The 27,617-nt window shown below is 44.0% G+C and overlaps 2 protein-coding genes across 4 annotated transcripts; one reads left to right on the top strand and one right to left on the bottom strand.

Annotated features, from left to right (window-relative positions):
- Window positions 1-17,049: 17,049 nt before the first annotated feature.
- On the bottom strand, window positions 17,050-19,828 carry LOC122946862 (probable alpha-ketoglutarate-dependent hypophosphite dioxygenase). Its single transcript, XM_044306722.1, has 6 exons — window positions 19,540-19,828; window positions 19,190-19,406; window positions 19,005-19,096; window positions 18,789-18,928; window positions 18,224-18,328; window positions 17,050-17,501 (listed from the first exon to the last, which is right to left on the bottom strand). Exons 1-6 carry the CDS (start codon window positions 19,667-19,669, stop codon window positions 17,394-17,396), a joined length of 792 nt encoding a protein of 263 aa, XP_044162657.1. The 5' UTR covers window positions 19,670-19,828; the 3' UTR covers window positions 17,050-17,393.
- Window positions 19,829-21,576: 1,748 nt separating this feature from the next.
- On the top strand, window positions 21,577-27,341 carry LOC122919454 (putative threonylcarbamoyl-AMP synthase). 3 transcript variants are annotated; one of them, XM_044268498.1, is made up of 9 exons: window positions 21,577-21,663; window positions 21,756-21,869; window positions 23,767-25,446; window positions 25,592-25,691; window positions 26,103-26,251; window positions 26,409-26,521; window positions 26,677-26,766; window positions 26,845-26,967; window positions 27,128-27,341. In XM_044268498.1, exons 5-9 carry the CDS (start codon window positions 26,206-26,208, stop codon window positions 27,290-27,292), a joined length of 537 nt encoding a protein of 178 aa, XP_044124433.1. In that variant the 5' UTR covers window positions 21,577-21,663; window positions 21,756-21,869; window positions 23,767-25,446; window positions 25,592-25,691; window positions 26,103-26,205; the 3' UTR covers window positions 27,293-27,341. The 3 variants fall into 3 exon arrangements, 1 of the variants encoding a protein (XP_044124433.1); XR_006386792.1 differs by lacking the exon at window positions 26,845-26,967 and having other exon boundaries at window positions 21,583-21,663; XR_006386791.1 differs by having other exon boundaries at window positions 21,583-21,663; window positions 26,845-27,341.
- Window positions 27,342-27,617: the final 276 nt, after the last annotated feature.

Genomic DNA, 27,617 nt, shown 5'->3' with positions numbered 1-27,617 from the left:
CAGTCTAATTCTGTCACTAAATCCATACCGGTCACCCAGCGCCTAAATACTAGGCCTCAAATTTATATCCTGCTAAATCTCTCGTTACCGCTGTCCTGTTGTGGCTGGGAAAGTTATTTAGTGTCCGTCAAAGCACATTTATTGTTCTGGGTTGAAGTACAATTCCCAATTTAGCAATTTCATAATTTAGTGGTTCCTGCTATATCAGAGCTATTTGAAATCTATCCCTAAAAGGGTATATAATATTGAAGGTGCACATAGGGTCATTCAGAATAACTTCACACACACGCTTCTGTGCATTTCCAAGTCTAATTCTGTCACTAAATCCATACCGGTGACCCAGCGCCTAAATACTAGGCCTCAAATTTAAATCCCTCTAAATCTCTCGTTACCCACCGCTGTACTGTTGTGGCTGGGAAAGTTATTTAGTGTCCGTCAAAGCACATTTTTTGTTCTGGGTTGAAGTACAATTCCCAATTTAGCAATTTCATAATTTAGTGGTTCCTGCTATATCAGAGCTATTTGAAATCTATCCCTAAAAGGGTATATAATATTCAAGGTGCACATAGGGTCATTCAGAATAACTTCACACACACGCTACTGTGCATTTCCAAGTCTAATTCTGTCGCTAAATCCATACCGGTCACCCAGCGCCTAAATACTAGGCCTCAAATTTATATCCCGCTAAATCTCTCGTTACCGCTGTCCTGTTGTGGCTGGGAAAGTTATTTAGTGTCCGTCAAAGCACATTTTTTGTTCTGGGTTGAAATACAATTCCCAATTTAGCAATTTCATAATTTAGTGGTTTCTGCTATATCAGAGCTATTTGAAATCTATCCCTAAAAGGGTATATAATATTCAAGGTGCACATAGGGTCATTCAGAATAACTTCACACACACGCTACTGTGCATTTCCAAGTCTAATTCTGTCGCTAAATCCATACCGGTCACCCAGCGCCTAAATACTAGGCCTCAAATTTATATCCCGCTAAATCTCTCGTTACCGCTGTCCTGTTGTGGCTGGGAAAGTTATTTAGTGTCCGTCAAAGCACATTTTTTGTTCTGGGTTGAAGTACTATTCCCAATTTAGCAATTTCATAATTTAGTGGTTCCTGCTATATCAGAGCTATTTGAAATCTATCCCTAAAAGGGTATATAATATTCAAGGTGCACATAGGGTCATTCAGAATAACTTCACACACACGCTACTGTGCATTTCCAAGTCTAATTCTGTCACTAAATCCATACCGGTCACCCAGCGCCTAAATACTAGGCCTCAAATTTATATCCCGCTAAATCTCTCGTTACCGCTGTCCTGTTGTGGCTGGGAAAGATATTTAGTGTCCGTCAAAGCACATTTTTTGTTCTGGGTTGAAATAGAATTCCCAATTTAGCAATTTCATAATTTAGTGGTTTCTGCTATATCAGAGCTATTTGAAATCTATCCCTAAAAGGGTATATAATATTCAAGGTGCACATAGGGTCATTCAGAATAACTTCACACACACGCTACTGTGCATTTCCAAGTCTAATTCTGTCGCTAAACCCATACCGGTCACCCAGCGCCTAAATACTAGGCCTCAAATTTATATCCCGCTAAATCTCTCGTTACCGCTGTCCTGTTGTGGCTGGGAAAGTTATTTAGTGTCCGTCAAAGCACATTTTTTGTTCTGGGTTGAAATACAATTCCCAATTTAGCAATTTCATAATTTAGTGGTTTCTGCTATATTAGAGCTATTTGAAATCTATCCCTAAAAGGGTATATAATATTCAAGGTGCACATAGGGTCATTCAGAATAACTTCACACACACGCTACTGTGCATTTCCAAGTCTAATTCTGTCGCTAAATCCATACCGGTCACCCAGCGCCTAAATACTAGGCCTCAAATTTATATCCCGCTAAATCTCTCGTTACCGCTGTCCTGTTGTGGCTTAGAAAGTTATTTAGTGTCCGTCAAAGCACATTTTTTGTTCTGGGTTGAAGTACAATTCCCAATTTAGCAATTTCATAATTTAGTGGTTCCTGCTATATCAGAGCTATTTGAAATCTATCCCTAAAAGGGTATATAATATTCAAGGTGCACATAGGGTCATTCAGAATAACTTCACACACACGCTACTGTGCATTTCCAAGTCTAATTCTGTTAGTAAATCCATACCGGTCACCCAGCGCCTAAATACTAGGCCTCAAATTTATATCCCGCTGAATTTGAATACAATACATTGGGCCAAATAATATTTTTGTTGTTGTGGTGAACCATAACAATGAGAAAAACATCTAGTAAGGGACGCGGACGTGGACATGGTCGTGGTGGTGTTAGTGGACCCTCTGGTGCTGGGAGAGGACGTGGCCGTTCTGCCACATCCACACGTCCTAGTGTACCAACTACCTCAGGTCCCAGTAGCCGCCAGAATTTACAGCGATATATGGTGGGGCCCAATGCCGTTCTAAGGATGGTAAGGCCTGAGCAGGTACAGGCATTAGTCAATTGGGTGGCCGACAGTGGATCCAGCACGTTCACATTATCTCCCACCCAGTCTTCTGCAGAAAGCGCACAGATGGCGCCTGAAAACCAACCCCATCAGTCTGTCACATCACCCCCATGCATACCAGGGAAACTGTCTCAGCCTCAAGTTATGCAGCAGTCTCTTATGCTGTTTGAAGACTCCGCTGGCAGGGTTTCCCAAGGGCATCCACCTAGCCCTTCCCCAGCGGTGAAAGATATAGAATGCACTGACGCACAACCACTTATGTTTCCTGATGATGAGGACATGGGAATACCACCTCAGCATGTCTCTGATGATGACGAAACACAGGTGCCAACTGCTGCGTCTTTCTGCAGTGTGCAGACTGAACAGGAGGTCAGGGATCAAGACTGGGTGGAAGACGATGCAGGGGATGATGAGGTCCTAGACCCCACATGGAATGAAGGTCGTGCCACTGACTTTCACAGTTCGGAGGAAGAGGCAGTGGTGAGACCGAGCCAACAGCGTAGCAAAAGAGGGAGCAGTGGGCAAAAGCAGAACACCCGCCGCCAAGAGACTCCGCCTGCTACTGCCCGCCGCCATCTGGGACCGAGCACCCCAAAGGCAGCTTCAAGGAGTTCCCTGGCATGGCACTTCTTCAAACAATGTGCTGACGACAAGACCCGAGTGGTTTGCACGCTGTGCCAACAGAGCCTTAAGCGAGGCATTAACGTTCTGAACCTGAGCACAACCTGCATGACCAGGCACCTGCATGCAAAGCATGAACTGCAGTGGAGTAAACACCTTGAAACCAAGGAAGTCACTCAGGCTCCCCCTGCTACCTCTTCTGCTGCTGCCGCCTCGGCCTCTTCTGCTGCTGCCGCCTCGGCCTCTTCCTCCGCCTCTGGAGGAACGTTGGCACCTGCCGCCCAGCAAACAGGGGATGTACCACCAACACCACCACCACCACCTCCGTCACCAAGCGTCTCAACCATGTCACACGGCAGCGTTCAGCTCTCCATCTCACAAACATTTGAGAGAAAGCGTAAATTCCCACCTAGCCACCCTCGATCCCTGGCCCTGAATGCCAGCATTTCTAAACTACTGGCCTATGAAATGCTGTCATTTAGGCTGGTGGACACAGACAGCTTCAAACAGCTCATGTCGCTTGCTGTCCCACAGTATGTTGTTCCCAGCCGCCACTACTTCTCCAAGAGAGCCGTGCCTTCCCTGCACAACCAAGTATCCGATAAAATCAAGTGTGCACTGCGCAACGCCATCTGTGGCAAGGTCCACCTAACCACAGATACGTGGACCAGTAAGCACGGCCAGGGACGCTATATCTCCCTAACTGCACACTGGGTAAATGTAGTGGCAGCTGGGCCCCAGGCGGAGAGCTGTTTGGCGCACGTCCTTCCGCCGCCAAAGATCGCAGGGCAACATTCTTTGCCTCCTGTTGCCACCTCCTCCTTCTCGGCTTCCTCCTCCTCTTCTTCCACCTGCTCATCCAGTCAGCCACACACCTTCACCACCAACTTCAGCACAGCCCGGGGTAAACGTCAGCAGGCCATTCTGAAACTCATATGTTTGGGGGACAGGCCCCACACCGCACAGGAGTTGTGGCGGGGTATAGAACAACAGACCGACGAGTGGTTGCTGCCGGTGAGCCTCAAGCCCGGCCTGGTGGTGTGCGATAATGGGCGAAATCTCGTTGCAGCTCTGGGACTAGCCAATTTGACGCACATCCCTTGCTTGGCGCATGTGCTGAATTTGGTGGTGCAGAAGTTCATTCACAACTACCCCGACATGTCAGAGCTGCTGCATAAAGTGCGGGCCGTCTGTTCGCGCTTCCGGCGTTCACATCCTGCTGCTGCTCGCCTGTCTGCGCTACAGCGTAACTTCGGCCTTCCCGCTCACCGCCTGATATGCGACATGCCCACCAGGTGGAACTCCACCTTGCACATGCTGGACAGACTGTGCGAGCAGCAGCAGGCCATAGTGGAGTTTCAGCTGCAGCACGCACGGGTCAGTCGCACTACAGAACAGCACCTCTTCACCACCAATGACTGGGCCTCCATGCGAGACCTGTGTGCCCTGTTGCGCTGTTTCGAGTACTCCACCAACATGGCCAGTGGCGATGACGCCGTTATCAGCGTTACAATACCACTTCTATGTCTCCTTGAGAAAACACTTAGGGCGATGATGGAAGAGGAGGTGGCCCAGGAGGAGGAGGAGGAGGAGGAAGAGGGGTCATTTTTAGCACTTTCAGGCCAGTCTCTTCGAAGTGACTCAGAGGGAGGTTTTTGGCAACAGCAGAGGCCAGGTACAAATGTGGCCAGCCAGGGCCCACTACTGGAGGACGAGGAGGACGAGGATGAGGAGGAGGTGGAGGAGGATGAGGATGAAGCATGGTCACAGCGGGGTGGCACCCAACGCAGCTCGGGTCCATCACTGGTGCGTGGCTGGGGGGAAAGGCAGGACGATGATGATATGCCTCCCACAGAGGACAGTTTGTCCTTACCCCTGGGCAGCCTGGCACACATGAGCGACTACATGCTGCAGTGCCTGCGCAACGACAGCAGAGTTGCCCACATTTTAACCTGTGCGGACTACTGGGTTGCCACCCTGCTGGATCCACGCTACAAAGACAATGTGCCCACCTTACTTCCTGCACTGGAGCGTGATAGGAAGATGCGCGAGTACAAGCGCACGTTGGTAGACGCGCTACTGAGAGCATTCCCAAATGTCACAGGGGAACAAGTGGAAGCCCAAGGCCAAGGCAGAGGAGGAGCAAGAGGTCGCCAAGGCAGCTGTGTCAATGCCAGCTCCTTTGAGGGCAGGGTTAGCATGGCAGAGATGTGGAAAACTTTTGTCAACACGCCACAGCTAACTGCACCACCACCTGATACGCAACGTGTTAGCAGGAGGCAACATTTCACTAACATGGTGGAACAGTACGTGTGCACACCCCTCCACGTACTGACTGATGGTTCGGCCCCATTCAACTTCTGGGTCTCTAAATTGTCCACGTGGCCAGAGCTAGCCTTTTATGCCTTGGAGGTGCTGGCCTGCCCGGCGGCCAGCGTTTTGTCTGAACGTGTATTCAGCACGACAGGGGGCGTCATTACAGACAAATGCAGCCGCCTGTCTACAGCCAATGTGGACAAGCTGACGTTCATAAAAATGAACCAGGCATGGATCCCACAGGATCTGTCCGTCCCTTGTCCAGATTAGACATTAACTACCTCCCCTTAACCATATATTATTGGACTCCAGGGCACTTCCTCATTCAATCCTATTTTTATTTTCATTTTACCATTATATTGCGAGAACACCCAAAGTTGAATGAACCTCTCCTGTGTCTGGGTGCCGGGGCCTAAATATATGCCAATGGACTGTTCCAATGTTGGGTGACGTGAAGCCTGATTCTCTGCTATGACATGCAGAATGATTCTCTGCTGACATGAAGCCAGATTGTCTGTTACGGGACCTCTCTCCTCTGCCTGTGTGCTGGGCCTAAATATATGCCAATGGACTGTTGCAGTGGTGGCTGACGTGAAGCCTCATTCTCTGCTATGACATGCAGACTGATTCTCTGCTGACATGAAGCCAGATTCTCTGTTACGGGACCTCTCTCCTCTGCCTGTGTGTGTGCTGGGCCTAAATATATGCCAATGGACTGTTGCAGTGGTGGCTGACGTGAAGCCTCATTCTCTGCTATGACATGCAGACTGATTCTCTGCTGACATGAAGACAGATCCTCTGTTACGGGACCTCCCTCCTCTGCCTGGGTGCTGGGCCTAAATATATGCCAATGGACTGTTGCAGTGGTGGCTGACGTGAAGCCTCATTCTCTGCTATGACATGCAGACTAATTCTCTGCTGACATGAAGACAGATTCTCTGTTACGGGACCTCTCTCCTCTGCCTGTGTGTGTGCTGGGCCTAAATATATGCCAATGGACTGTTGCAGTGGTGGCTGACGTGAAGCCTCATTCTCTGCTATGACATGCAGACTGATTCTCTGCTGACATGAAGCCAGATTCTCTGTTACGGGACCTCCCTCCTCTGCCTGGGTGCTGGGCCTAAATATATGCCAATGGACTGTTGCAGTGGTGGCTGACGTGAAGCCTCATTCTCTGCTATGACATGCAGACTAATTCTCTGCTGACATGAAGACAGATTCTCTGTTACGGGACCTCTCTCCTCTGCCTGTGTGTGTGCTGGGCCTAAATATATGCCAATGGACTGTTGCAGTGGTGGCTGACGTGAAGCCTCATTCTCTGCTATGACATGCAGACTGATTCTCTGCTGACATGAAGCCAGATTCTCTGTTACGGGACCTCTCTCCTCTGCCTGTGTGTGTGCTGGGCCTAAATATATGCCAATGGACTGTTGCAGTGGTGGCTGACGTGAAGCCTCATTCTCTGCTATGACATGCAGACTAATTCTCTGCTGACATGAAGACAGATTCTCTGTTACGGGACCTCTCTCCTCTGCCTGTGTGTGTGCTGGGCCTAAATATATGCCAATGGACTGTTGCAGTGGTGGCTGACGTGAAGCCTCATTCTCTGCTATGACATGCAGACTGATTCTCTGCTGACATGAAGCCAGATTCTCTGTTACGGGACCTCCCTCCTCTGCCTGGGTGCTGGGCCTAAATTTATGACAATGGACTGTTGCAGTGGTGGCTGACGTGAAGCCTGATTCTCTGCTATGACATGCAGACTGATTCTCTGCTGACATGAAGCCAGATTGTCTGTTACGGGACCTCTCTCCTCTGCCTGGGTGCTGGGCCTAAATTTATGAAAATGGACTCTTACAGTGGTGGGTGACGTGAAGCCAGATTCTCTGCTATGGGACCTCTCTCCAATTGATTTTGGTTAATTTTTATTTATTTAATTTTTATTTTAATTCATTTCCCTATCCACATTTGTTTGCAGGGGATTTACCTACATGTTGCTGCCTTTTGCAGCCCTCTAGCTCTTTCCTGGGCTGTTTTACAGCCTTTTTAGTGCCGAAAAGTTCGGGTCCCCATTGACTTCAATGGGGTTCGGGTTCGGGACGAAGTTCGGATCGGGTTCGGATCCCGAACCCGAACATTTCCGGGATGTTCGGCCGAACTTCTCGAACCCGAACATCCAGGTGTTCGCTCAACTCTTGTTGTGAGTAGAGTTGAGCGAACACCTGGATGTTCGGGTTCGAGAAGTTCGGCCGAACATCCCGGAAATGTTCGGGTTCGGGATCCGAACCCGATCCGAACTTCGTCCCGAACCCGAACCCCATTGAAGTCAATGGGGACCCGAACTTTTCGGCACTAAAAAGGCTGTAAAACAGCCCAGGAAAGAGCTAGAGGGCTGCAAAAGGCAGCAACATGTAGGTAAATCCCCTGCAAACAAATGTGGATAGGGAAATGAATTAAAATAAAAATTAAATAAATAAAAATTAACCAAAATCAATTGGAGAGAGGTCCCATAGCAGAGAATCTGGCTTCACGTCACCCACCACTGTAAGAGTCCATTTTCATAAATTTAGGCCCAGCACCCAGGCAGAGGAGAGAGGTCCCGTAACAGACAATCTGGCTTCATGTCAGCAGAGAATTAGTCTGCATGTCATAGCAGAGAATGAGGCTTCACGTCAGCCACCACTGCAACAGTCCATTGGCATATATTTAGGCCCAGCACCCAGGCAGAGGAGGGAGGTCCCGTAACAGAGAATCTGTCTTCATGTCAGCAGAGAATCAGTCTGCATGTCATAGCAGAGAATGAGGCTTCACGTCAGCCACCACTGCAACAGTCCATTGGCATATATTTAGGCCCAGCACACACACAGGCAGAGGAGAGAGGTCCCGTAACAGACAATCTGGCTTCATGTCAGCAGAGAATCAGTCTGCATGTCATAGCAGAGAATCAGGCTTCACGTCAGCCACCACTGCAACAGTCCATTGTCATAAATTTAGGCCCAGCACCCAGGCAGAGGAGGGAGGTCCCGTAACAGAGAATCTGGCTTCATGTCAGCAGAGAATCAGTCTGCATGTCATAGCAGAGAATGAGGCTTCACGTCAGCCACCACTGCAACAGTCCATTGGCATATATTTAGGCCCAGCACACACACAGGCAGAGGAGAGAGGTCCCGTAACAGAGAATCTGTCTTCATGTCAGCAGAGAATTAGTCTGCATGTCATAGCAGAGAATGAGGCTTCACGTCAGCCACCACTGCAACAGTCCATTGGCATATATTTAGGCCCAGCACACACACAGGCAGAGGAGAGAGGTCCCGTAACAGAGAATCTGGCTTCATGTCAGCAGAGAATCAGTCTGCATGTCATAGCAGAGAATGAGGCTTCACGTCAGCCACCACTGCAACAGTCCATTGGCATATATTTAGGCCCAGCACACACAGGCAGAGGAGAGAGGTCCCGTAACAGAGAATCTGTCTTCATGTCAGCAGAGAATTAGTCTGCATGTCATAGCAGAGAATGAGGCTTCACGTCAGCCACCACTGCAACAGTCCATTGGCATATATTTAGGCCCAGCACACACACAGGCAGAGGAGAGAGGTCCCGTAACAGAGAATCTGGCTTCATGTCAGCAGAGAATCAGTCTGCATGTCATAGCAGAGAATGAGGCTTCACGTCAGCCACCACTGCAACAGTCCATTGGCATATATTTAGGCCCAGCACACAGGCAGAGGAGAGAGGTCCCGTAACAGACAATCTGGCTTCATGTCAGCAGAGAATCATTCTGCATGTCATAGCAGAGAATCAGGCTTCACGTCACCCAACATTGGAACAGTCCATTGGCATATATTTAGGCCCCGGCACCCAGACACAGGAGAGGTTCATTCAACTTTGGGTAGCCTCGCAATATAATGGTAAAATGAAAATAAAAATAGGATTGAATGAGGAAGTGCCCTGGAGTCCAATAATATATGGTTAAGGGGAGGTAGTTAATGTCTAATCTGGACAAGGGACGGACAGATCCTGTGGGATCCATGCCTGGTTCATTTTTATGAACGTCAGCTTGTCCACATTGGCTGTAGACAGGCGGCTGCGTTTGTCTGTAATGACGCCCCCTGCCGTGCTGAATACACGTTCAGACAAAACGCTGGCCGCCGGGCAGGCCAGCACCTCCAAGGCATAAAAGGCTAGCTCTGGCCACGTGGACAATTTAGAGACCCAGAAGTTGAATGGGGCCGAACCATCAGTCAGTACGTGGAGGGGTGTGCACACGTACTGTTCCACCATGTTAGTGAAATGTTGCCTCCTGCTAACACGTTGCGTATCAGGTGGTGGTGCAGTTAGCTGTGGCGTGTTGACAAAAGTTTTCCACATCTCTGCCATGCTAACCCTGCCCTCAAAGGAGCTGGCATTGACACAGCTGCCTTGGCGACCTCTTGCTCCTCCTCTGCCTTGGCCTTGGGCTTCCACTTGTTCCCCTGTGACATTTGGGAATGCTCTCAGTAGCGCGTCTACCAACGTGCGCTTGTACTCGCGCATCTTCCTATCACGCTCCAGTGCAGGAAGTAAGGTGGGCACATTGTCTTTGTAGCGTGGATCCAGCAGGGTGGCAACCCAGTAGTCCGCACAGGTTAAAATGTGGGCAACTCTGCTGTCGTTGCGCAGGCACTGCAGCATGTAGTCGCTCATGTGTGCCAGGCTGCCCAGGGGTAAGGACAAGCTGTCCTCTGTGGGAGGCGTATCGTCATCGTCCTGCCTTTCCCCCCAGCCACGCACCAGTGATGGACCCGAGCTGCCTTGGGTGCCACCCCGCTGTGACCATGCTTCATCCTCATCCTCCTCCACCTCCTCCTCATCCTCGTCCTCCTCGTCCTCCAGTAGTGGGCCCTGGCTGGCCACATTTGTACCTGGCCTCTGCTGTTGCCAAAAACCTCCCTCTGAGTCACTTCGAAGAGACTGGCCTGAAAGTGCTAAAAATGACCCCTCTTCCTCCTCCTCCTCCTCCTCCTCCTGGGCCACCTCCTCTTCCATCATCGCCCTAAGTGTTTTCTCAAGGAGACATAGAAGTGGTATTGTAACGCTGATAACGGCGTCATCGCCACTGGCCATGTTGGTGGAGTACTCGAAACAGCGCAACAGGGCACACAGGTCTCGCATGAAGGCCCAGTCATTGGTGGTGAAGTGGTGCTGTTCTGTAGTGCGACTGACCCGTGCGTGCTGCAGCTGAAACTCCACTATGGCCTGCTGCTGCTCGCACAGTCTGTCCAGCATGTGCAAGGTGGAGTTCCACCTGGTGGGCACGTCGCATATGAGGCGGTGAGCGGGAAGGCCGAAGTTACGCTGTAGCGCAGACAGGCGAGCAGCAGCAGGATGTGAACGCCGGAAGCGCGAACAGACGGCCCGCACTTTATGCAGCAGCTCTGACATGTCGGGGTAGTTGTGAATGAACTTCTGCACCACCAAATTCAGCACATGCGCCAAGCAAGGGATGTGCGTCAAATTGGCTAGTCCCAGAGCTGCAACGAGATTTCGCCCATTATCGCACACCACCAGGCCGGGCTTGAGGCTCACCGGCAGCAACCACTCGTCGGTCTGTTGTTCTATACCCCGCCACAACTCCTGTGCGGTGTGGGGCCTGTCCCCCAAACATATGAGTTTCAGAATGGCCTGCTGACGTTTACCCCGGGCTGTGCTGAAGTTGGTGGTGAAGGTGTGTGGCTGACTGGATGAGCAGGTGGAAGAAGAGGAGGAGGAAGCCGAGAAGGAGGAGGTGGCAACAGGAGGCAAAGAATGTTGCCCTGCGATCCTTGGCGGCGGAAGGACGTGCGCCAAACAGCTCTCCGCCTGGGGCCCAGCTGCCACTACATTTACCCAGTGTGCAGTTAGGGAGATATAGCGTCCCTGGCCGTGCTTACTGGTCCACGTATCTGTGGTTAGGTGGACCTTGCCACAGATGGCGTTGCGCAGTGCACACTTGATTTTATCGGATACTTGGTTGTGCAGGGAAGGCACGGCTCTCTTGGAGAAGTAGTGGCGGCTGGGAACAACATACTGTGGGACAGCAAGCGACATGAGCTGTTTGAAGCTGTCTGTGTCCACCAGCCTAAATGACAGCATTTCATAGGCCAGTAGTTTAGAAATGCTGGCATTCAGGGCCAGGGATCGAGGGTGGCTAGGTGGGAATTTACGCTTTCTCTCAAATGTTTGTGAGATGGAGAGCTGAACGCTGCCGTGTGACATGGTTGAGACGCTTGGTGACGGAGGTGGTGGTGGTGGTGTTGGTGGTACATCCCCTGTTTGCTGGGCGGCAGGTGCCAACGTTCCTCTAGAGGCGGAGGAAGAGGCCGAGGCGGCAGCAGCAGAAGAGGCCGAGGCGGCAGCAGCAGAAGAGGTAGCAGGGGGAGCCTGAGTGACTTCCTTGGTTTCAAGGTGTTTACTCCACTGCAGTTCATGCTTTGCATGCAGGTGCCTGGTCATGCAGGTTGTGCTCAGGTTCAGAACGTTAATGCCTCGCTTAAGGCTCTGATGGCACAGCGTGCAAACCACTCGGGTCTTGTCGTCAGCACATTGTTTGAAGAAGTGCCATGCCAGGGAACTCCTTGAAGCTGCCTTTGGGGTGCTCGGTCCCAGATGGCGGCGGGCAGTAGCAGGCGGAGTCTCTTGGCGGCGGGTGTTCTGCTTTTGCCCACTGCTCCCTCTTTTGCTACGCTGTTGGCTCGGTCTCACCACTGCCTCTTCCTCCGAACTGTGAAAGTCAGTGGCACGACCTTCATTCCATGTGGGGTCTAGGACCTCATCATCCCCTGCATCGTCTTCCACCCAGTCTTGATCCCTGACCTCCTGTTCAGTCTGCACACTGCAGAAAGACGCAGCAGTTGGCACCTGTGTTTCGTCATCATCAGAGACATGCTGAGGTGGTATTCCCATGTCCTCATCATCAGGAAACATAAGTGGTTGTGCGTCAGTGCATTCTATATCTTTCACCGCTGGGGAAGGGCTAGGTGGATGCCCTTGGGAAACCCTGCCAGCGGAGTCTTCAAACAGCATAAGAGACTGCTGCATAACTTGAGGCTGAGACAGTTTCCCTGGTATGCATGGGGGTGATGTGACAGACTGATGGGGTTGGTTTTCAGGCGCCATCTGTGCGCTTTCTGCAGAAGACTGGGTGGGAGATAATGTGAACGTGCTGGATCCACTGTCGGCCACCCAATTGACTAATGCCTGTACCTGCTCAGGCCTTACCATCCTTAGAACGGCATTGGGCCCCACCATATATCGCTGTAAATTCTGGCGGCTACTGGGACCTGAGGTAGTTGGTACACTAGGACGTGTGGATGTGGCAGAACGGCCACGTCCTCTCCCAGCACCAGAGGGTCCACTAACACCACCACGACCATGTCCACGTCCGCGTCCCTTACTAGATGTTTTTATCATTGTTATGGTTCACCACAACAACAAAAATATTATTTGGCCCAATGTATTGTATTCAAATTCAGCGGGATATAAATTTGAGGCCTAGTATTTAGGCGCTGGGTGACCGGTATGGATTTACTAACAGAATTAGACTTGGAAATGCACAGTAGCGTGTGTGTGAAGTTATTCTGAATGACCCTATGTGCACCTTGAATATTATATACCCTTTTAGGGATAGATTTCAAATAGCTCTGATATAGCAGGAACCACTAAATTATGAAATTGCTAAATTGGGAATTGTACTTCAACCCAGAACAAAAAATGTGCTTTGACGGACACTAAATAACTTTCCCAGCCACAACAGGACAGCGGTAACGAGAGATTTAGCGGGATATAAATTTGAGGCCTAGTATTTAGGCGCTGGGTGACCGGTATGGATTTAGCGACAGAATTAGACTTGGAAATGCACAGTAGCGTGTGTGTGAAGTTATTCTGAATGACCCTATGTGCACCTTGAATATTATATACCCTTTTAGGGATAGATTTCAAATAGCTCTGATATAGCAGAAACCACTAAATTATGAAATTGCTAAATTGGGAATTGTATTTCAACCCAGAACAAAAAATGTGCTTTGACGGACACTAAATAACTTTCCCAGCCACAACAGGACAGCGGTAACGAGAGATTTAGCGGGATATAAATTTGAGGCCTAGTATTTAGGCGCTGGGTGACCGGTATGGATTTAGTGAGAGAATTAGACTTGGAAATGCACAGTAGCGTGTGTGTGAAGTTATTCTGAATGACCCTATGTGCACCTTGAATATTATATACCCTTTTAGGGATAGATTTCAAATAGCTCTGATATAGCAGAAACCACTAAATTATGAAATTGCTAAATTGGGAATTGTATTTCAACCCAGAACAAAAAATGTGCTTTGACGGACACTAAATAACTTTCCCAGCCACAACAGGACAGCGGTAACGAGAGATTTAGCGGGATATAAATTTGAGGCCTAGTATTTAGGCGCTGGGTGAACGGTATGGATTTAGTGACAGAATTAGACTTGGAAATGCACAGTAGCGTGTGTGTGAAGTTATTCTGAATGACCCTATGTGCACCTTGAATATTATATACCCTTTTAGGGATAGATTTCAAATAGCTCTGATATAGCAGAAACCACTAAATTATGAAATTGCTAAATTGGGAATTGTATTTCAACCCAGAACAAAAAATGTGCTTTGATGGACACTAAATAACTTTCCCAGCCACAACAGGACAGCGGTAACGAGAGATTTAGCGGGATATAAATTTGAGGCCTAGTATTTAGGCGCTGGGTGACCGGTATGGATTTAGTGACAGAATTAGATTTGGAAATGCACAGTAGCGTGTGTGTGAAGTTATTCTGAATGACCCTATGTGCACCTTGAATATTATATACCCTTTTAGGGATAGATTTCAAATAGCTCTGATATAGCAGGAACCACTAAATTATGAAATTGCTAAATTGGGAATTGTACTTCAACCCAGAACAAAAAATGTGCTTTGACGGACACTAAATAACTTTCCCAGCCACAACAGTACAGCGGTAACGAGAGATTTAGCGGGATATAAATTTGAGGCCTAGTATTTAGGCGCTGGGTGACCGGTATGGATTTAGCGACAGAATTAGACTTGGAAATGCACAGTAGCGTGTGTGTGAAGTTATTCTGAATGACCCTATGTGCACCTTGAATATTATATACCCTTTTAGGGATAGATTTCAAATAGGTCTGATATAGCAGGAACCACTAAATTATGAAATTGCTAAATTGGGAATTGTACTTCAACCCAGAACAAAAAATGTGCTTTGACGGACACTAAATAACTTTCCCAGCCACAACAGGACAGCGGTAACGAGAGATTTAGCGGGATATAAATTTGAGGCCTAGTATTTAGGCGCTGGGTGACCGGTATGGATTTAGTGACAGAATTAGACTGGGATATGGCCAAAAAATAACCACACTATTGCTGGTTAAATGCACTTGGTGATGGGCGCAGCTTGCCCCTGATGTAGTATATGGCCAAAAAATGAACAGACTATTGCTGGTTAAATGCACTTGGTGTCACAGCTTGACGAACCACACTACTGAGGGTTAAATGCACTTGGTGACGGGCGCAGCTTATCCCTGATGTAGTATATGGCCAAAAAATGAACAGACTATTGCTGGTTAAATGCACTTGGTGACGGGCGCAGCTTGCCCCTGATTTAGTATATGGCCAAAAAATGAACAGACTATTGCTGGTTAAATGCACTTGGTGTGATAGCTTGACCAACCACACTACTGAGGGTTAAATGCACTTGGTGACGGGCGCAGCTTGCCCCTGATGTAGTATATGGCCAAAAAATGAACAGACTATTGCTGGTTAAATGCACTTGGTGACGGGCGCAGCTTGCCCCTGATTTAGTATATGTCCAAAAAATGAACAGACTATTGCTGGTTAAATGCACTTGGTGTGATAGCTTGACCAACCACACTACTGAGGGTTAAATGCACTTGGTGACGGGCGCAGCTTGCCCCTGATGTAGTATATGGCCAAAAAATGAACAGACTATTGCTGGTTAAATGCACTTGGTGTCACAGCTTGACGAACCACACTACTGAGGGTTAAATGCACTTGGTGACGGGCGCAGCTTGCCCCTGATGTAGTATATGGCCAAAAAATAAACAGACTATTGCTGGTTAAATGCACTTGGTGTGACAGCTTCACCCTGATGTAGGCTTTAGCCAAAAAACAACCACACCATTGAGGGTTAAATGCACTTGGTCGCAGCTTGGATGCACTTGGTCGCAGCACCGCACAAGACACAAAATGGCCGCCGATCACCCCAGAAAAAAGTGACTGACAAACGGTCTGGGCAGCCTAAAAACAGTGAGTGAGCATTTGAATTTCAGCAGCTCAATGATGCACAGCTGCAGATCGATCGATTAATCAAGTGAAGTCCTTTGGAGGAGTTAATCTGCCTAATCTCGCCATACTGTCGCAGCCGCAACCTCTCCCTACGCTAATCAGAGCAGAGTGACGGGCGGCGCTATGTGACTCCAGCTTAAATAGAGGCTGGGTCACATGGTGCTCTGGCCAATCACAGCCATGCCAATAGTAGGCATGGCTGTGACGGCCTCTTGGGGCAAGTAGTATGACGCTTGTTGATTGGCTGCTTTGCAGCCTTTCAAAAAGCGCCAAGAAAGCGTCACAAAAGCGCCAAGAAAGCGACGAACACCGAACCCGGACTTTTACGAAAATGTCCGGGTTCGGGTCCGTGTCACGGACACCCCAAAATTCGGTACGAACCCGAACTATACAGTTCGAGTTCGCTCATCCCTACTCACAACCTTGTACAGCCAGCCTTACAGCATAACTGAGTTTAAAAAAAAGGTTTTCATAATGGCAATCATAAAATCAAAACTGTGAATGAACAGAGGTTTATTTGGGCTTCCCTAAAGTCTTTCAGCCATATTATTCCCTGTTTCAACTGTATAGCTGTGTGCATTTCACTAAGGAGCAGGGGGGGGGGGGGCATATCCCTTCTGTGAATTCTGCCAGCACTGTACTGCTGTTATGTCCTTTGATTCAGGGTGTATACATGTGCATGATGTGTCTTGTCCTGTGGATTTTACCCAAGTAACAGAAATAAAGATCCAAAGATGTTTTTACCGGTGGCTAGAGTTGTTCTTAGTACTTCTCGCTATGTTTGTTTTCAGCTCCGGAGCTCACAGAACAGATATGGAGGGCAAAGTCACACATACTGACAAACAGGACACTTCTGTTATCTGCAAAAGCAGTGTAGAAGCAGTTGTTTTATCAGGCTCAGGAGCTCAACCAGCTCTGACATGACCTCACTTCCTCTCAGTCGTATTCTGAGTCTCTAACTTGGGAAGGATCTTGCGTGACAACAGGCAGTGGACTGCAACTTCGGGGAAAGTGAGACCCCTAGTGGTCATGACTTTTCAGCTTTTTTCCAGTGGATGCAGGGCAGATTTTTTAAACAAAGTGATTTAAATTCTCTATTAAATGAAATTAAATTGTGTGAAAGTACAATGACTCTTTAACTTGTAGCTATGGGACAGTCCAATGTATTGCAGTGGGGACACATTGCCTGTTTAGTTGTATCTTCATTGGCATACATGGAAAGAAAATAGTTCTAGAAAGTAAATCACACAAATGTATCAATTTACTTTAACTATAGTTTATTTTAAAGCAGTTTATATGATAATGAATGCAGTGTAACAATATTAAAACACAATATTTTACACTAATACTGTATATTGCATTTCAATCAGTCTTTAAATAATTTAATGGACTTTTGTAAGTGAGAAGGTAAGTATAAAGAACTTTGTATTGTACACTGCTGAATGTGCATGGAAGAACATCAATAACATAAGATACTTATGAAATAACTAATGTAGTATACATTATTTAATCACTCTTGTACAGCTTCCTGGGCCTCACATTGAAGCTGTACGAATACATTGTCAGTACTAGCATATAATATGGTACAGCACATAGAATTACAATTACAATGTCTTGGTGAAGAAATTAGGAGCGTTGTCTTTAAAGTGGTTATATTCATCTGTTCCAGCCACCAGTACAGTTGCAGGAAAGGTCCTAGGACGTTCTGGGTCCTGTCATAGAAATATGACCATAATGTCAGTTAGAATAAGTGATAATTCTACTTTATTAACATTGCAGGCTGCTGCATATGCACAGCATTATTATAAGGATCATCATCTTTACAAATAAGATGTTGTCAACGGCATACAGGCAGGCCATGCCCCAAGAACCTGTCCAGTAACCCCCTTCTTTAGAGGAAGTGACTTGTTGGCAAAGAAGGGTCGTGGAATTAGCCCAAACGTCATGTAAAGGGTGTGGAGGAAGAACAAGGAGCAGTCCTTTCTGTGCTGGGTGATACAACCTGGCACCATATTAGTAGGCCAATTGTCTTATTCTTACTATGGTGCCATCCTCTTTTCTGTGTTAAATACTGGTAGCTACAGGTATATCTGTGGGGGTAGCCTGTAATTTATGATGATATTGTGTATTCATGCTATCTGTAGAGCATATTATAGCCTTCAGTTGAATTACATGCTGCTCCTTTCTAAATAATCTGGATGTTGGGCGCTTTTCATTTTAGGTGGCCTGCGAGCCATTTTACATTACCCACAATGCTCAAACTCTGATACTTCTCCTATTAGGTGAGACAACCAACCTCTTCTTATTGGAAATAAATCTGGTTCTGGTTACATGGCAACCCTCTTTAAGACCCTTAACAAAGTATTATCTCTTCTCTGTAAATAGCTTTAAAGCAATACAACCACAAGGCAATCTCTGGGTTTTGTTTGCTTACCTTAATAGGATAGGCTGTGGTAGGAACATACCGGATGACAAATCCACATCTTCTCCTCTCAGACATGTTGGGTTCACTGGCATGAACAGTCAGACCATCATGCACCTGTCAGTATAGATGAGCATTTACAGAGATTGTATAATACACACGTCACACATCACACATCACACCAGGCTCCTAACATGGAAGCTCATGAGCAACTTGTCACCTCCTGCTCTTTTAGATTTGTTTATCCATAAGTTCAGCCCTGGAATTGGAATATATCCATAAAGATCAATGTACATCATTGGTCCATAGGGCAGTCTGGAGAAGTCATAGGTCTAGATTCGAACACATCCAGCACTTACATTCTCCAAAATAACACTTTAATTTTCACTTTCATTTAGAGTGCATTATTTATATATCCAACAATTGAATACCTAAGGTTTCAGTTTCTTCGAGCAGACATACTACTTATATTGTATAGCCATTTACACAAAATGAATCTCCATGTTATAGTTAATTCTAATATTAAGTTTGATCAACAAATCTCCGTAATGTCTTGATGGCATTAGGTTGTACTTACAGACATTTGACCAGCTTTCAGTGGACACTCAACCAAATCTTCTACATTCACCAAGTGCTTTGGAATCTCCTGGTTTGCTGTCAGCATGTTCCCGGGAATCTCTGCAATGTTGTGCTCCAGTATACCCTGTTTATGACTCCCTGTGGCAAAAAAAAGTATGTAAGTTTCTATGTAAAACTTTTTTATATTATACATTTAGCCATAAAGAGGTAATACCTGGAATTATTTGTAGGACTCCATTTTCTGCATCAACATCATCAAATGCCAGCCATACTGAAGCCACTGGACCTCCCTCAAATCCCCAGTATCTATGAAGATATAAGAAAGCCATATTTAGGTTACACACTTAGAACCAGCAGATTATCCAGTGGCCATAAAAGTCTACCAGCTCCCATACTCACTTGATATCCTGATGCCAGGCAACATAAGGGGCAGTGTTTTCTTTGTGTGGAACCTCAGAGGAGGGATATTTACAGATAAATCTTGAGTCCAGAAGAATGACATTGGGACCCAAGACAGCTGTGATTGCTTCCAGTAGATTGGGATGGGTTGCTAGTCTCATGACCCACTCATACTGCATGTGGATATTGTGTAGATTGTACTGAGTGTACTCTTTACCTGAAATATAAAATATGTTGGAATCAGCTAATCTTTTCTATAACTCAAAGTATTTCCCCTTAAAAAAAAAAAATCTGATCATGGATAATGATACAGTATACACTACGTATTTCTGGATCATTTGCAAACTTACCAAACTTTTCTTCCAGCTTTGCATGCTCCTTCTGGGCTTGGTGCAATTCCTTCTCATCTAATACATCGATAGATGTCAGATAGCCATTGGTGTCATAGAGGTCCTTCATCTTGTTAGTGTCAATCTTCATTGTGTAGTTACTAGGATGGCTTTAGCTGTACTAAGAATGTATGAATGCTGTTGATATAACTGCCTGCTTGTCACACTGACTTATATACTAAGTTTGGCGAGTGCCCAGCCCATGCCACTATTCTTAGTAACTGGTTATTTTTTTTGCTTTTTAAGTTTTTGTTTCCTGGATAAATATTATAGCCCTGAGTGATTGATTCTGTCTTAAGAATACGGCATGACTCACAACAAAACTTCCTTGCTTCACTCTGCATGGACTGTCACACATTATTACTTCATCGTTTTAAAAGCTCAGGGCTGGAAATTCCAAAGCAATTCAGGAAGCAAAATATAAGATATGTCATCACTGCAAAATAGAATATCTTGCTCTTTGATATCCTACTATTAGAAACTTAACAGAAATAGAGTGAATTCTCAGACTACAAACAGAATTTTTCCAAATAATCTCTCTTTTTGGTGTAGGTTTATTATATGTTTTATATGTAATATTTCTGGAACAATTGTGTCTGGAATTACAAAGCTGGAGGCATGGTTTCAGTATACTGATCTATGAAGTACTGTGACTACGCTATGTAAGGTTTCCATAGGAATTGAGAGAAATGATTTGAATTTCTAAGTGAATGATATAATGATGCCCAATCTGTATGTTTTTTGTCAGGGCATATAGAATATACAGAATAGTATATATTAGTAATATAATAGTATATAAAGCTTGTTTCATTTTGTATAGGAACAAGAAAAAAGAAGTGGAATTTGAACTTTACCAGAAAAGTGTTTCAGTATTGAAAACTAGTCAAAAGAAAAAAGTCTGGTGACGTCTTATCCAGTAGAAAACAGGTTTATTGCTTTCATTAATAAAAAACAAGAGTCTTACAGGTATGATAACGTTTAATGGCTAGCAAAAATAGAAGCAATGATGTTCCATAGCAAGCTTCCGAGACAAGTTCCGTCTCATCCTCAGGCATAATACTTATTTTGTTTCTCTTCATGAAAGTAATAAACCATTATCGAAATTTGAAAAATATTTTGCGGATTTAGATGATCAATTAGAAAGTTTCAATTATTTTTAATGGACCACAATTTTATAACGTCACATAATTATTACATTAGACCACTAAAAATATACACCATAAACAGTAAAGTTATGACTTTATTTTTAAACACTGATACCGGCCATGCCAGCCACCCCAGCCCTATGATACAAATGCCTATTCTTAGCCTCAATTATGCAGAAAATATGAAACTTTGTAATTCATTCTGCACAAATTGCTTAACATAGTCAGTAGACAACATTTGCCACCAAAAAGAGATAATTTTTGGATAGTTTTTTTATTAAAACTTTTTACACCCAGGCTGCTTGTTAGCACCTAGTACTATCCGTTTACCCATTTGTCATTACTAATGCTGTCTTGTCTAAAGAGCCCTCAAAGTGTATGGATACAGTCTTATTGATGACTTTTCAGGGTAACTGGAATACATTTGATTCAGGTCGATATATGGCGAACTGGACTGGAAACAAATTTTTGGAAATTCACTCAGATCTGTTTACCACATTGTGTAACAGAATTGCTAATAAATGAAGACTACTGGTTGATAATGATTATTGTTCCTAGAACTACCAAGAGTAATGCCTAGAAAATGATGTTCAGCTGGATATACAGAATGACACATCATCCTTATGTATAATTTGATACTGAAATAGTGGCATCCCTCTTATTGCTCATGATGGTGCACTGGAGCTGGATAAACCTGTATCTTTTACTTGTAGCCAGAGGAAGAGGAGAGAGTCTAGAGCAGTAAATAAAGCAGATGTGTCACCTGGACTGCTCTGGTTGTGGGTGGGAAGGATGATGTCATGCAGTATAAAGACTCTGAGAGGAGATCAGGTTCTTCATGAGTCTGAGTAAAGTCTGAGACCTGCAGCAGCTATGACTGACTCTAAGAACAGAAGAGAGTCGCTCTATCTCAGCATAGGTGTCCTGGCTGTTAGTGCAGGTAGGGATATTTAACCTGTTCTCTTCCAGCATATATCCCTGTTTATATTTACAGTTTGCATACTTCAGTAATGTTTGATTCTTCTGTTTTAGGGAGTTTGCTTCTATCAGTAGAATATTACAGTGTTGGTGCATCTGCTTCTCTTATACCTCCAAATGCCCTGGGCATCCTCCTCCTTATATTGGCAGCTATTTTAGGATATGCAGGTATGGATTTATTCACTAGTTATATCAACTTAACTGTTTACTTGAAGTGCAGTAGTTATTGGGTATAATATTTCATGCTACCTTCCCTGACAGCAGTGACAGACACCAATTCCATCATTCTGTCTGTTATGTGTGTGGGGGTCATAGTTTTAAAGATACTTAAACCTTATTAGTTGCATCAAATGATTTCTCTCAGTTTTATACATAAGCCCCAAATTGATGAGTTTTCGGCTAACCCCAACCTTCAGCCCATGATTGACAGCTTTCTCTCTATACATATTAATAAAGAAAAAGCTGTCCAACAGGGATTGGAGGACAGCGTAAAGGTGGTGACAGATTTTCATTAATACTATAGGGGATACACAATGTATACATGTATCTGTACAGTCGCATATGCCGTGTTGTCTGTAAGTAGTTAGAAGACTAGAAAGTATTGAGTTCTTCAATGTGATCACTGACTGCAATATCTAGAATTGTTCCCACTGAAATATATCCAGTTCCGAGACTTTAAATATGTGCCGATGATATGAATAACTATGAGATTTTTTTTGTAAACTTTTAACTTTTATTAATAAGGTAATAAACTACTGACTGAAGGAAATTGTAGCATCTAATCATAGCCTAAGGGTTCATGCACTCAGGGAAGATGTACAGCTTTAAATCAATTCATAAAGGGCAAATTGCTATAACATATTACCTCTAGGAAAATAATAATACCACTTGGCTTCTATAGCAATTCTTTTCAAGATACCTAAGTATCTGAGGCTTAAAATCAAAGTCTGATTAGTGGAGGTTTGTCTTCTGACCTTCTCTACAATGAGATGTCCATGTGCCAGGTGAAAAATATGCCAGCTTTCTAGTGTAAACAATGTTACATTTATTGGGACGCAATAAATTGTATTCCACCAATACATTTATTGGGCCCCATCCTTCCCACGCATGGCCTGCCTACTTAAAAAAAAAAAGTGTCAAGTGTGGTGAAAGAGCACGTCTGATTGACCGTTTATGGAAGATTACTGTGCAGTAATTACAATTTAAATTAAGTTAATAACATTTTTACGTGCTAAAAAACATGCTAAATATGTAAATTCAATGAAGAATAATGCACAATCTCCTGAAAATAATACCAATTGCGCACCAGTGTACCCACTATGTATTATAATTAATGTTGAGTGAATGGAAATTAAACGAATTGACTTCCATACGAATTTCAGGAAAAATGTAATTCACCAGAAATCAGAATTTCGTGGGGTTTTGTGGTAACGAATTAATTTTTTCTGAAATGGCAGTAAAAAAAGTAAAAAATAAATACTCACCTTATCTATTTGTTCACGGAGAGGAGTTTAATGACGTCATTAGGTCAGCGTGCGCAAGATTTGACGCGTTTTCTTCAATCAAGACCCCTGGTTTACCTGTGAAAGGCCTGAACGTCAGATGCCGTGTTGAACGGGGCATCTGAGGGGTTGAATGTCAGGGATGGCGCGATCACCGTTCCCTGACATTGCACCTGCTACATACAATGGAATGCGATTCGTGACTAAGTAATTTGTAGTGAATCAAACTTCTTTGTGAACTTCGGCAAAGCAGTTGAACTTAATTTTTGATAACATCTCTCATCTCTAATTATAATATTTAAATGTAAGATGCTTGCCATTTATATTCCATGTTGCTCCTGCTTTGTGTTCTCCCACGAGTTCTGGTTTACCTCTGCAGAGTGGTTGGTACAATCACATACCACACAACATCAGGCTGCGGAGGTTAAGAAAAAGTGCATTGGGGGGGACCAGGGATATTGTTTTTAGGGATCAACATACCTTTAAAATGCAACTGATTAGAATAAAGTATTGAATTTTAATATAATTTTCATTCTATAACTACATTGTCATTTCCATTATAGGAATCCAGAATATTCAAGGTCATGTACCACTGTGGGTCTCATTTTATTGGACGGTTTCAGCTCTATGGTGTGGATACGGAGTCAACTTGATACTGAAAGGAACCAATGTCATCAGCAACTCTGAAATGAGAAATGCTATAGTTCCTGGCTTAGTAGCATTTTTCCTGGGGCTGTTTATTATTGGTATAGTGGGGATCCTTCAAAAGGAAATTGTCCTTGCTCTGATATCTATCACACTTTCTCTTTCCAGCATTCATGAGATAGTTCTATTCCATGATGGCAGAATAGGCACCTCAGCAGTGGCATGTAATTATCTGATTGTAGTATTACTTGGGATATACTTTATTGGTGGTCGGACTCTCCATCGTGTTAACAAGAAGCATGTTATTTTACCAGGAACAGACATAACTAACAAAAGCAATGAGCAGGAAGCCTCTACAGGTTCCAGTAAGGTAGCATTGATAGCTACAGGTTTCATCCTTAACATGGCCGCCTCTAGTGTGTTTGGCTGCAAACTCCTTGGAATAACCAGTAGCCTTTTTGTTGGTCAGGTAGCATGGCTATGGACGGCTGCTGTCTACCAGACTGTTATCTGTATCCTTTCATATCGTAATTATCACATGCTAGAGGCCACACATATTGCATTTTTCTCCATTTTGAGATATGCAGAAGGCTACTCTCTACTGTATCAGTTCTTGAACACTGGTCAGTTAAATTACCCCCTTTCATTCTTGGTAGTTTTCACTCTACTATTTGTTGTCCTTGCTCTTTTTACAAGTATTCAAAGTCTTATACAATCAATATATTTATTGTTCTATGTTGCCTACTGCATTTCATTAGCTTGTAACCCACATGGATTTTTTTATGGAGGACCACAGGGAGTTAATATCGCAATATACATTGTTTCAGCCATTGTAGTGCTAATCACTTTATACAATGCAAAGTCATCTATGACTATCCCAACAGGTGAGGGTACCATTAAGAAACTGTTCACTAACAATAGCATTTTCAAGCTCCGCAAGGATAAAGATATAATTGAACCCTACCTTGGTTATTCCAAGTATGGAGACGCCGAAATCCTTGCTCATGCCTGCAGTATTTTGGCTGCCTTTGCCATGACAATGCCAGGGAACCCTGGAGAACCTTTGGTTACAGTTGTCTTACCATGGGTTGTAGTTGCTGGAGGAATTTATAATCTTATTTGTGGGTCAGTAGCTTTCTCCCGTGGCAAGACACTTGAAAGTAGTGCCTTCATTCTGTACGGAGTAATGTGGGTAATATGGGGAATTTTTCGTTATAGTGGAATCTATAGCACAAGCAGGGGTTTCAACACTTCCGTAGGAATTATATGTTTCATTCTCTTTAATAGCTTTATTGTTTTCAGCACACTTTTCCTAACTAAAGCCTGGTTTGCGTATGCTCTCACCTTCCAACTCATTTTAATCAGCTTTCTTCTTGATGCTATCAATGCACTTCCTCTGGGCTATGATATTGCTGTTACTATTATATTTGGTCTTGCTGGTTTCTACTTATTTCTTTCAACCCTTCATAATTCCACTTTTGAGGCTCCCCTTATACCAGTTGGCAGCCCTTTCATCAAAATTAGCGGTTTTACAAATGACAGATCCAAATGTCCTCATCTAATTTCTACAAGGACCAGCTCAGTACAAAAAATTGCAGGTGAGATCGGAGCACAAAAACAATTGCAAATTAATTTAATGCATTTTAAAAGTTTTTTTTTTTTACAGGAGTGTAAAGTATTGATTCAAAGATATGATTGTTCAATAGATTTACATGATTTTAATTGTTGTTCCTGCTTTTGTAGAAATCATGAAAAATGGAGGGATATGTGGCATACCTACAGACACGGTGTACGTCCTGGTGGCAGCTTGCAATCAGCCAGAAGCAGTGGAGAAGGCATACAAGTATGTTCAGATACTGTGTGTAATGGGATTTCTGAAAATATCTTTATAGTTACACTCCGGGCATAACATATACACAGTTTATTAAGGGTCAGTCCATTAAACAGGGGTTATTAGAATAGCAAAAACAAACCCCTGTCATACACCACCATCTCAGCCCATAATATCATGTGTCCCAGAAATTAGCCTAAAGCGTTCCTTTAAGAAAATTGCAGGAATACATAAAAAAAAGAGCACACAGTGTGTTATATTAATCCAGTATATTTTGATGCAAACAGAATATATTAAAGCAGCCATCAGAAATCTAAATAACATAAATATTGTTATAAGTCAGTATGGCAGAGGAAATAGATGAAGTATATTGTATGCTGCAAACAACAAATTTTCTATGAGATTAATGTTGCCCTTTTGCAGAACAAAACGTCAAGCTCAAGATCGACCAATGTCTCTGTGAATTTCAAGCCTACAGCAATTAAAATCTGCCAAACATTTGCTAAGTCCTTTGTTATGGGATTTCATGGAAGCAGCTTGGCCCTCATCCATCAGTCTTGTTATCCCAAGAGGTGAATACCTACCATAGTGTGTACCATGTTCACAAGTCATCTCTTCAGTCTACATCCTCTATCTATATAAGATGGATATATATATCATTCCACAGGTCCATTACATTTGCATTATACCAAAGCTGTCTTAATAATAATGTATATATTTCATTCATAGGACCATGGTTGGATGTGTTAGGCGCTCATGATTCTGCAAAATACATTGGAACACCTCAGAGCATTGCTATACGGATACCAGATTGTGCAGTGACTACTCACTTAATTGATATGGTAAGAATAAAAGTCAATTTCCTTCTAAAAGTATGAAAATATGGTATTTCTTCACACAGATGTTATTAAAAAGTGAAATTCATATATAGCCGCTTTTTTATAAACTACATTTACTGCAGAAAAACTAAGATTAAGCTTTTATATTTGTTCTGTAGGTTGGTCCCATCGCTGTCACATCAGCCAATCCTTCTGGAGAAGCAGACACTACTCATCACAATCAAGTCTATGCAAAATTAGGAGATAAGGTAACTAGAAATACATAGATATTTAGCTGGTTAAGTTTACGGGTAAAAAACAATAGCCTAATGCATCTATCATTTCAGGTTGATGGTGTGCTATGTGATGGGGCTTCTCCTGAAAATATTGCTTCTACTGTGGTAGACTGCACAAAAATAGAAACTGGTGACATTGCATTCTTCAGAGTTGGCATAGTTCCTAAGTCACATGTAATCCGATATTGTGATATTATATTTTTTTTTCTGGCACAATATTTCCATTGTCTACGCGTGGTGTAGTTATCCATCAGAATGCGATAGACATATTCATCTCAGCTTATATTTAAAATCAGAAAACCTTTTCGCTAATTCAAATTATTATATTTTGCAGGTTTTCCAAATATTTGACCAAGTTCAGCAGAGGCACAAGAAGGGGCTTGTTAATATGGGCTTTTCTGGATCCACAGATGAAATAACACAGGACATAAATCCCAACTCTGAAGATAATAAATCATATGTTAACAATGGCTTTACAATAGATGATGAATCACAGTAGTGGGTTCCTTTAAGAAATGTTGCAGAAACTGTATGATATGTCATTTTTGTACTTATTTATATTTCAATAATAGAAGATTTATGAATATTAAATTATATTTTTGTTAAAACAAAATTTTCATTGTCTCTTCAAAGCCAGTGGCATTCCTATTATTTTATTGGGTTTATGAGAATATGTATTTATGATTTAGGATATAAGCTGCCATGCTCGTTACCCATCAACCATATTCACCAAGTATAAGATATCTATTTTAACCTCATCTATAACTACATGTTGGGCTTTAAAGGATAACTGTCACATTTAGACCCTAATTTCAATTTTCATA

The sequence above is a fragment of the Bufo gargarizans genome, chromosome 9 (assembly GCF_014858855.1).
Source record: "Bufo gargarizans isolate SCDJY-AF-19 chromosome 9, ASM1485885v1, whole genome shotgun sequence".
Taxonomy (NCBI): Eukaryota; Metazoa; Chordata; class Amphibia; order Anura; family Bufonidae; genus Bufo; species Bufo gargarizans.
The sequence above is the reverse complement of the archived record's forward strand: the minus strand, read 5'-3'. Positions and strand labels throughout refer to the sequence as shown.

Coding starts and splice junctions, on each gene's coding strand:
- LOC122946862 (XM_044306722.1), bottom strand. CDS start 19,669: ATGAAGATTGACACTAACAAGATGAAGGACCTCTATGACACCAATGGC. Junction 18,929..19,004: donor AGTCCTACAAATAATTCCAG/GTATTACCTCTT, acceptor TTTTTGCCACAG/GGAGTCATAAACAGGGTATA. Junction 17,502..18,223: donor CCACAGCCTATCCTATTAAG/GTAAGCAAACAA, acceptor TTTCTATGACAG/GACCCAGAACGTCCTAGGAC.
- LOC122919454 (XM_044268498.1), top strand. CDS start 26,206: ATGGAAGCAGCTTGGCCCTCATCCATCAGTCTTGTTATCCCAAGAG. Junction 26,522..26,676: donor CTACTCACTTAATTGATATG/GTAAGAATAAAA, acceptor TTTGTTCTGTAG/GTTGGTCCCATCGCTGTCAC. Junction 26,968..27,127: donor GCATAGTTCCTAAGTCACAT/GTAATCCGATAT, acceptor TATATTTTGCAG/GTTTTCCAAATATTTGACCA.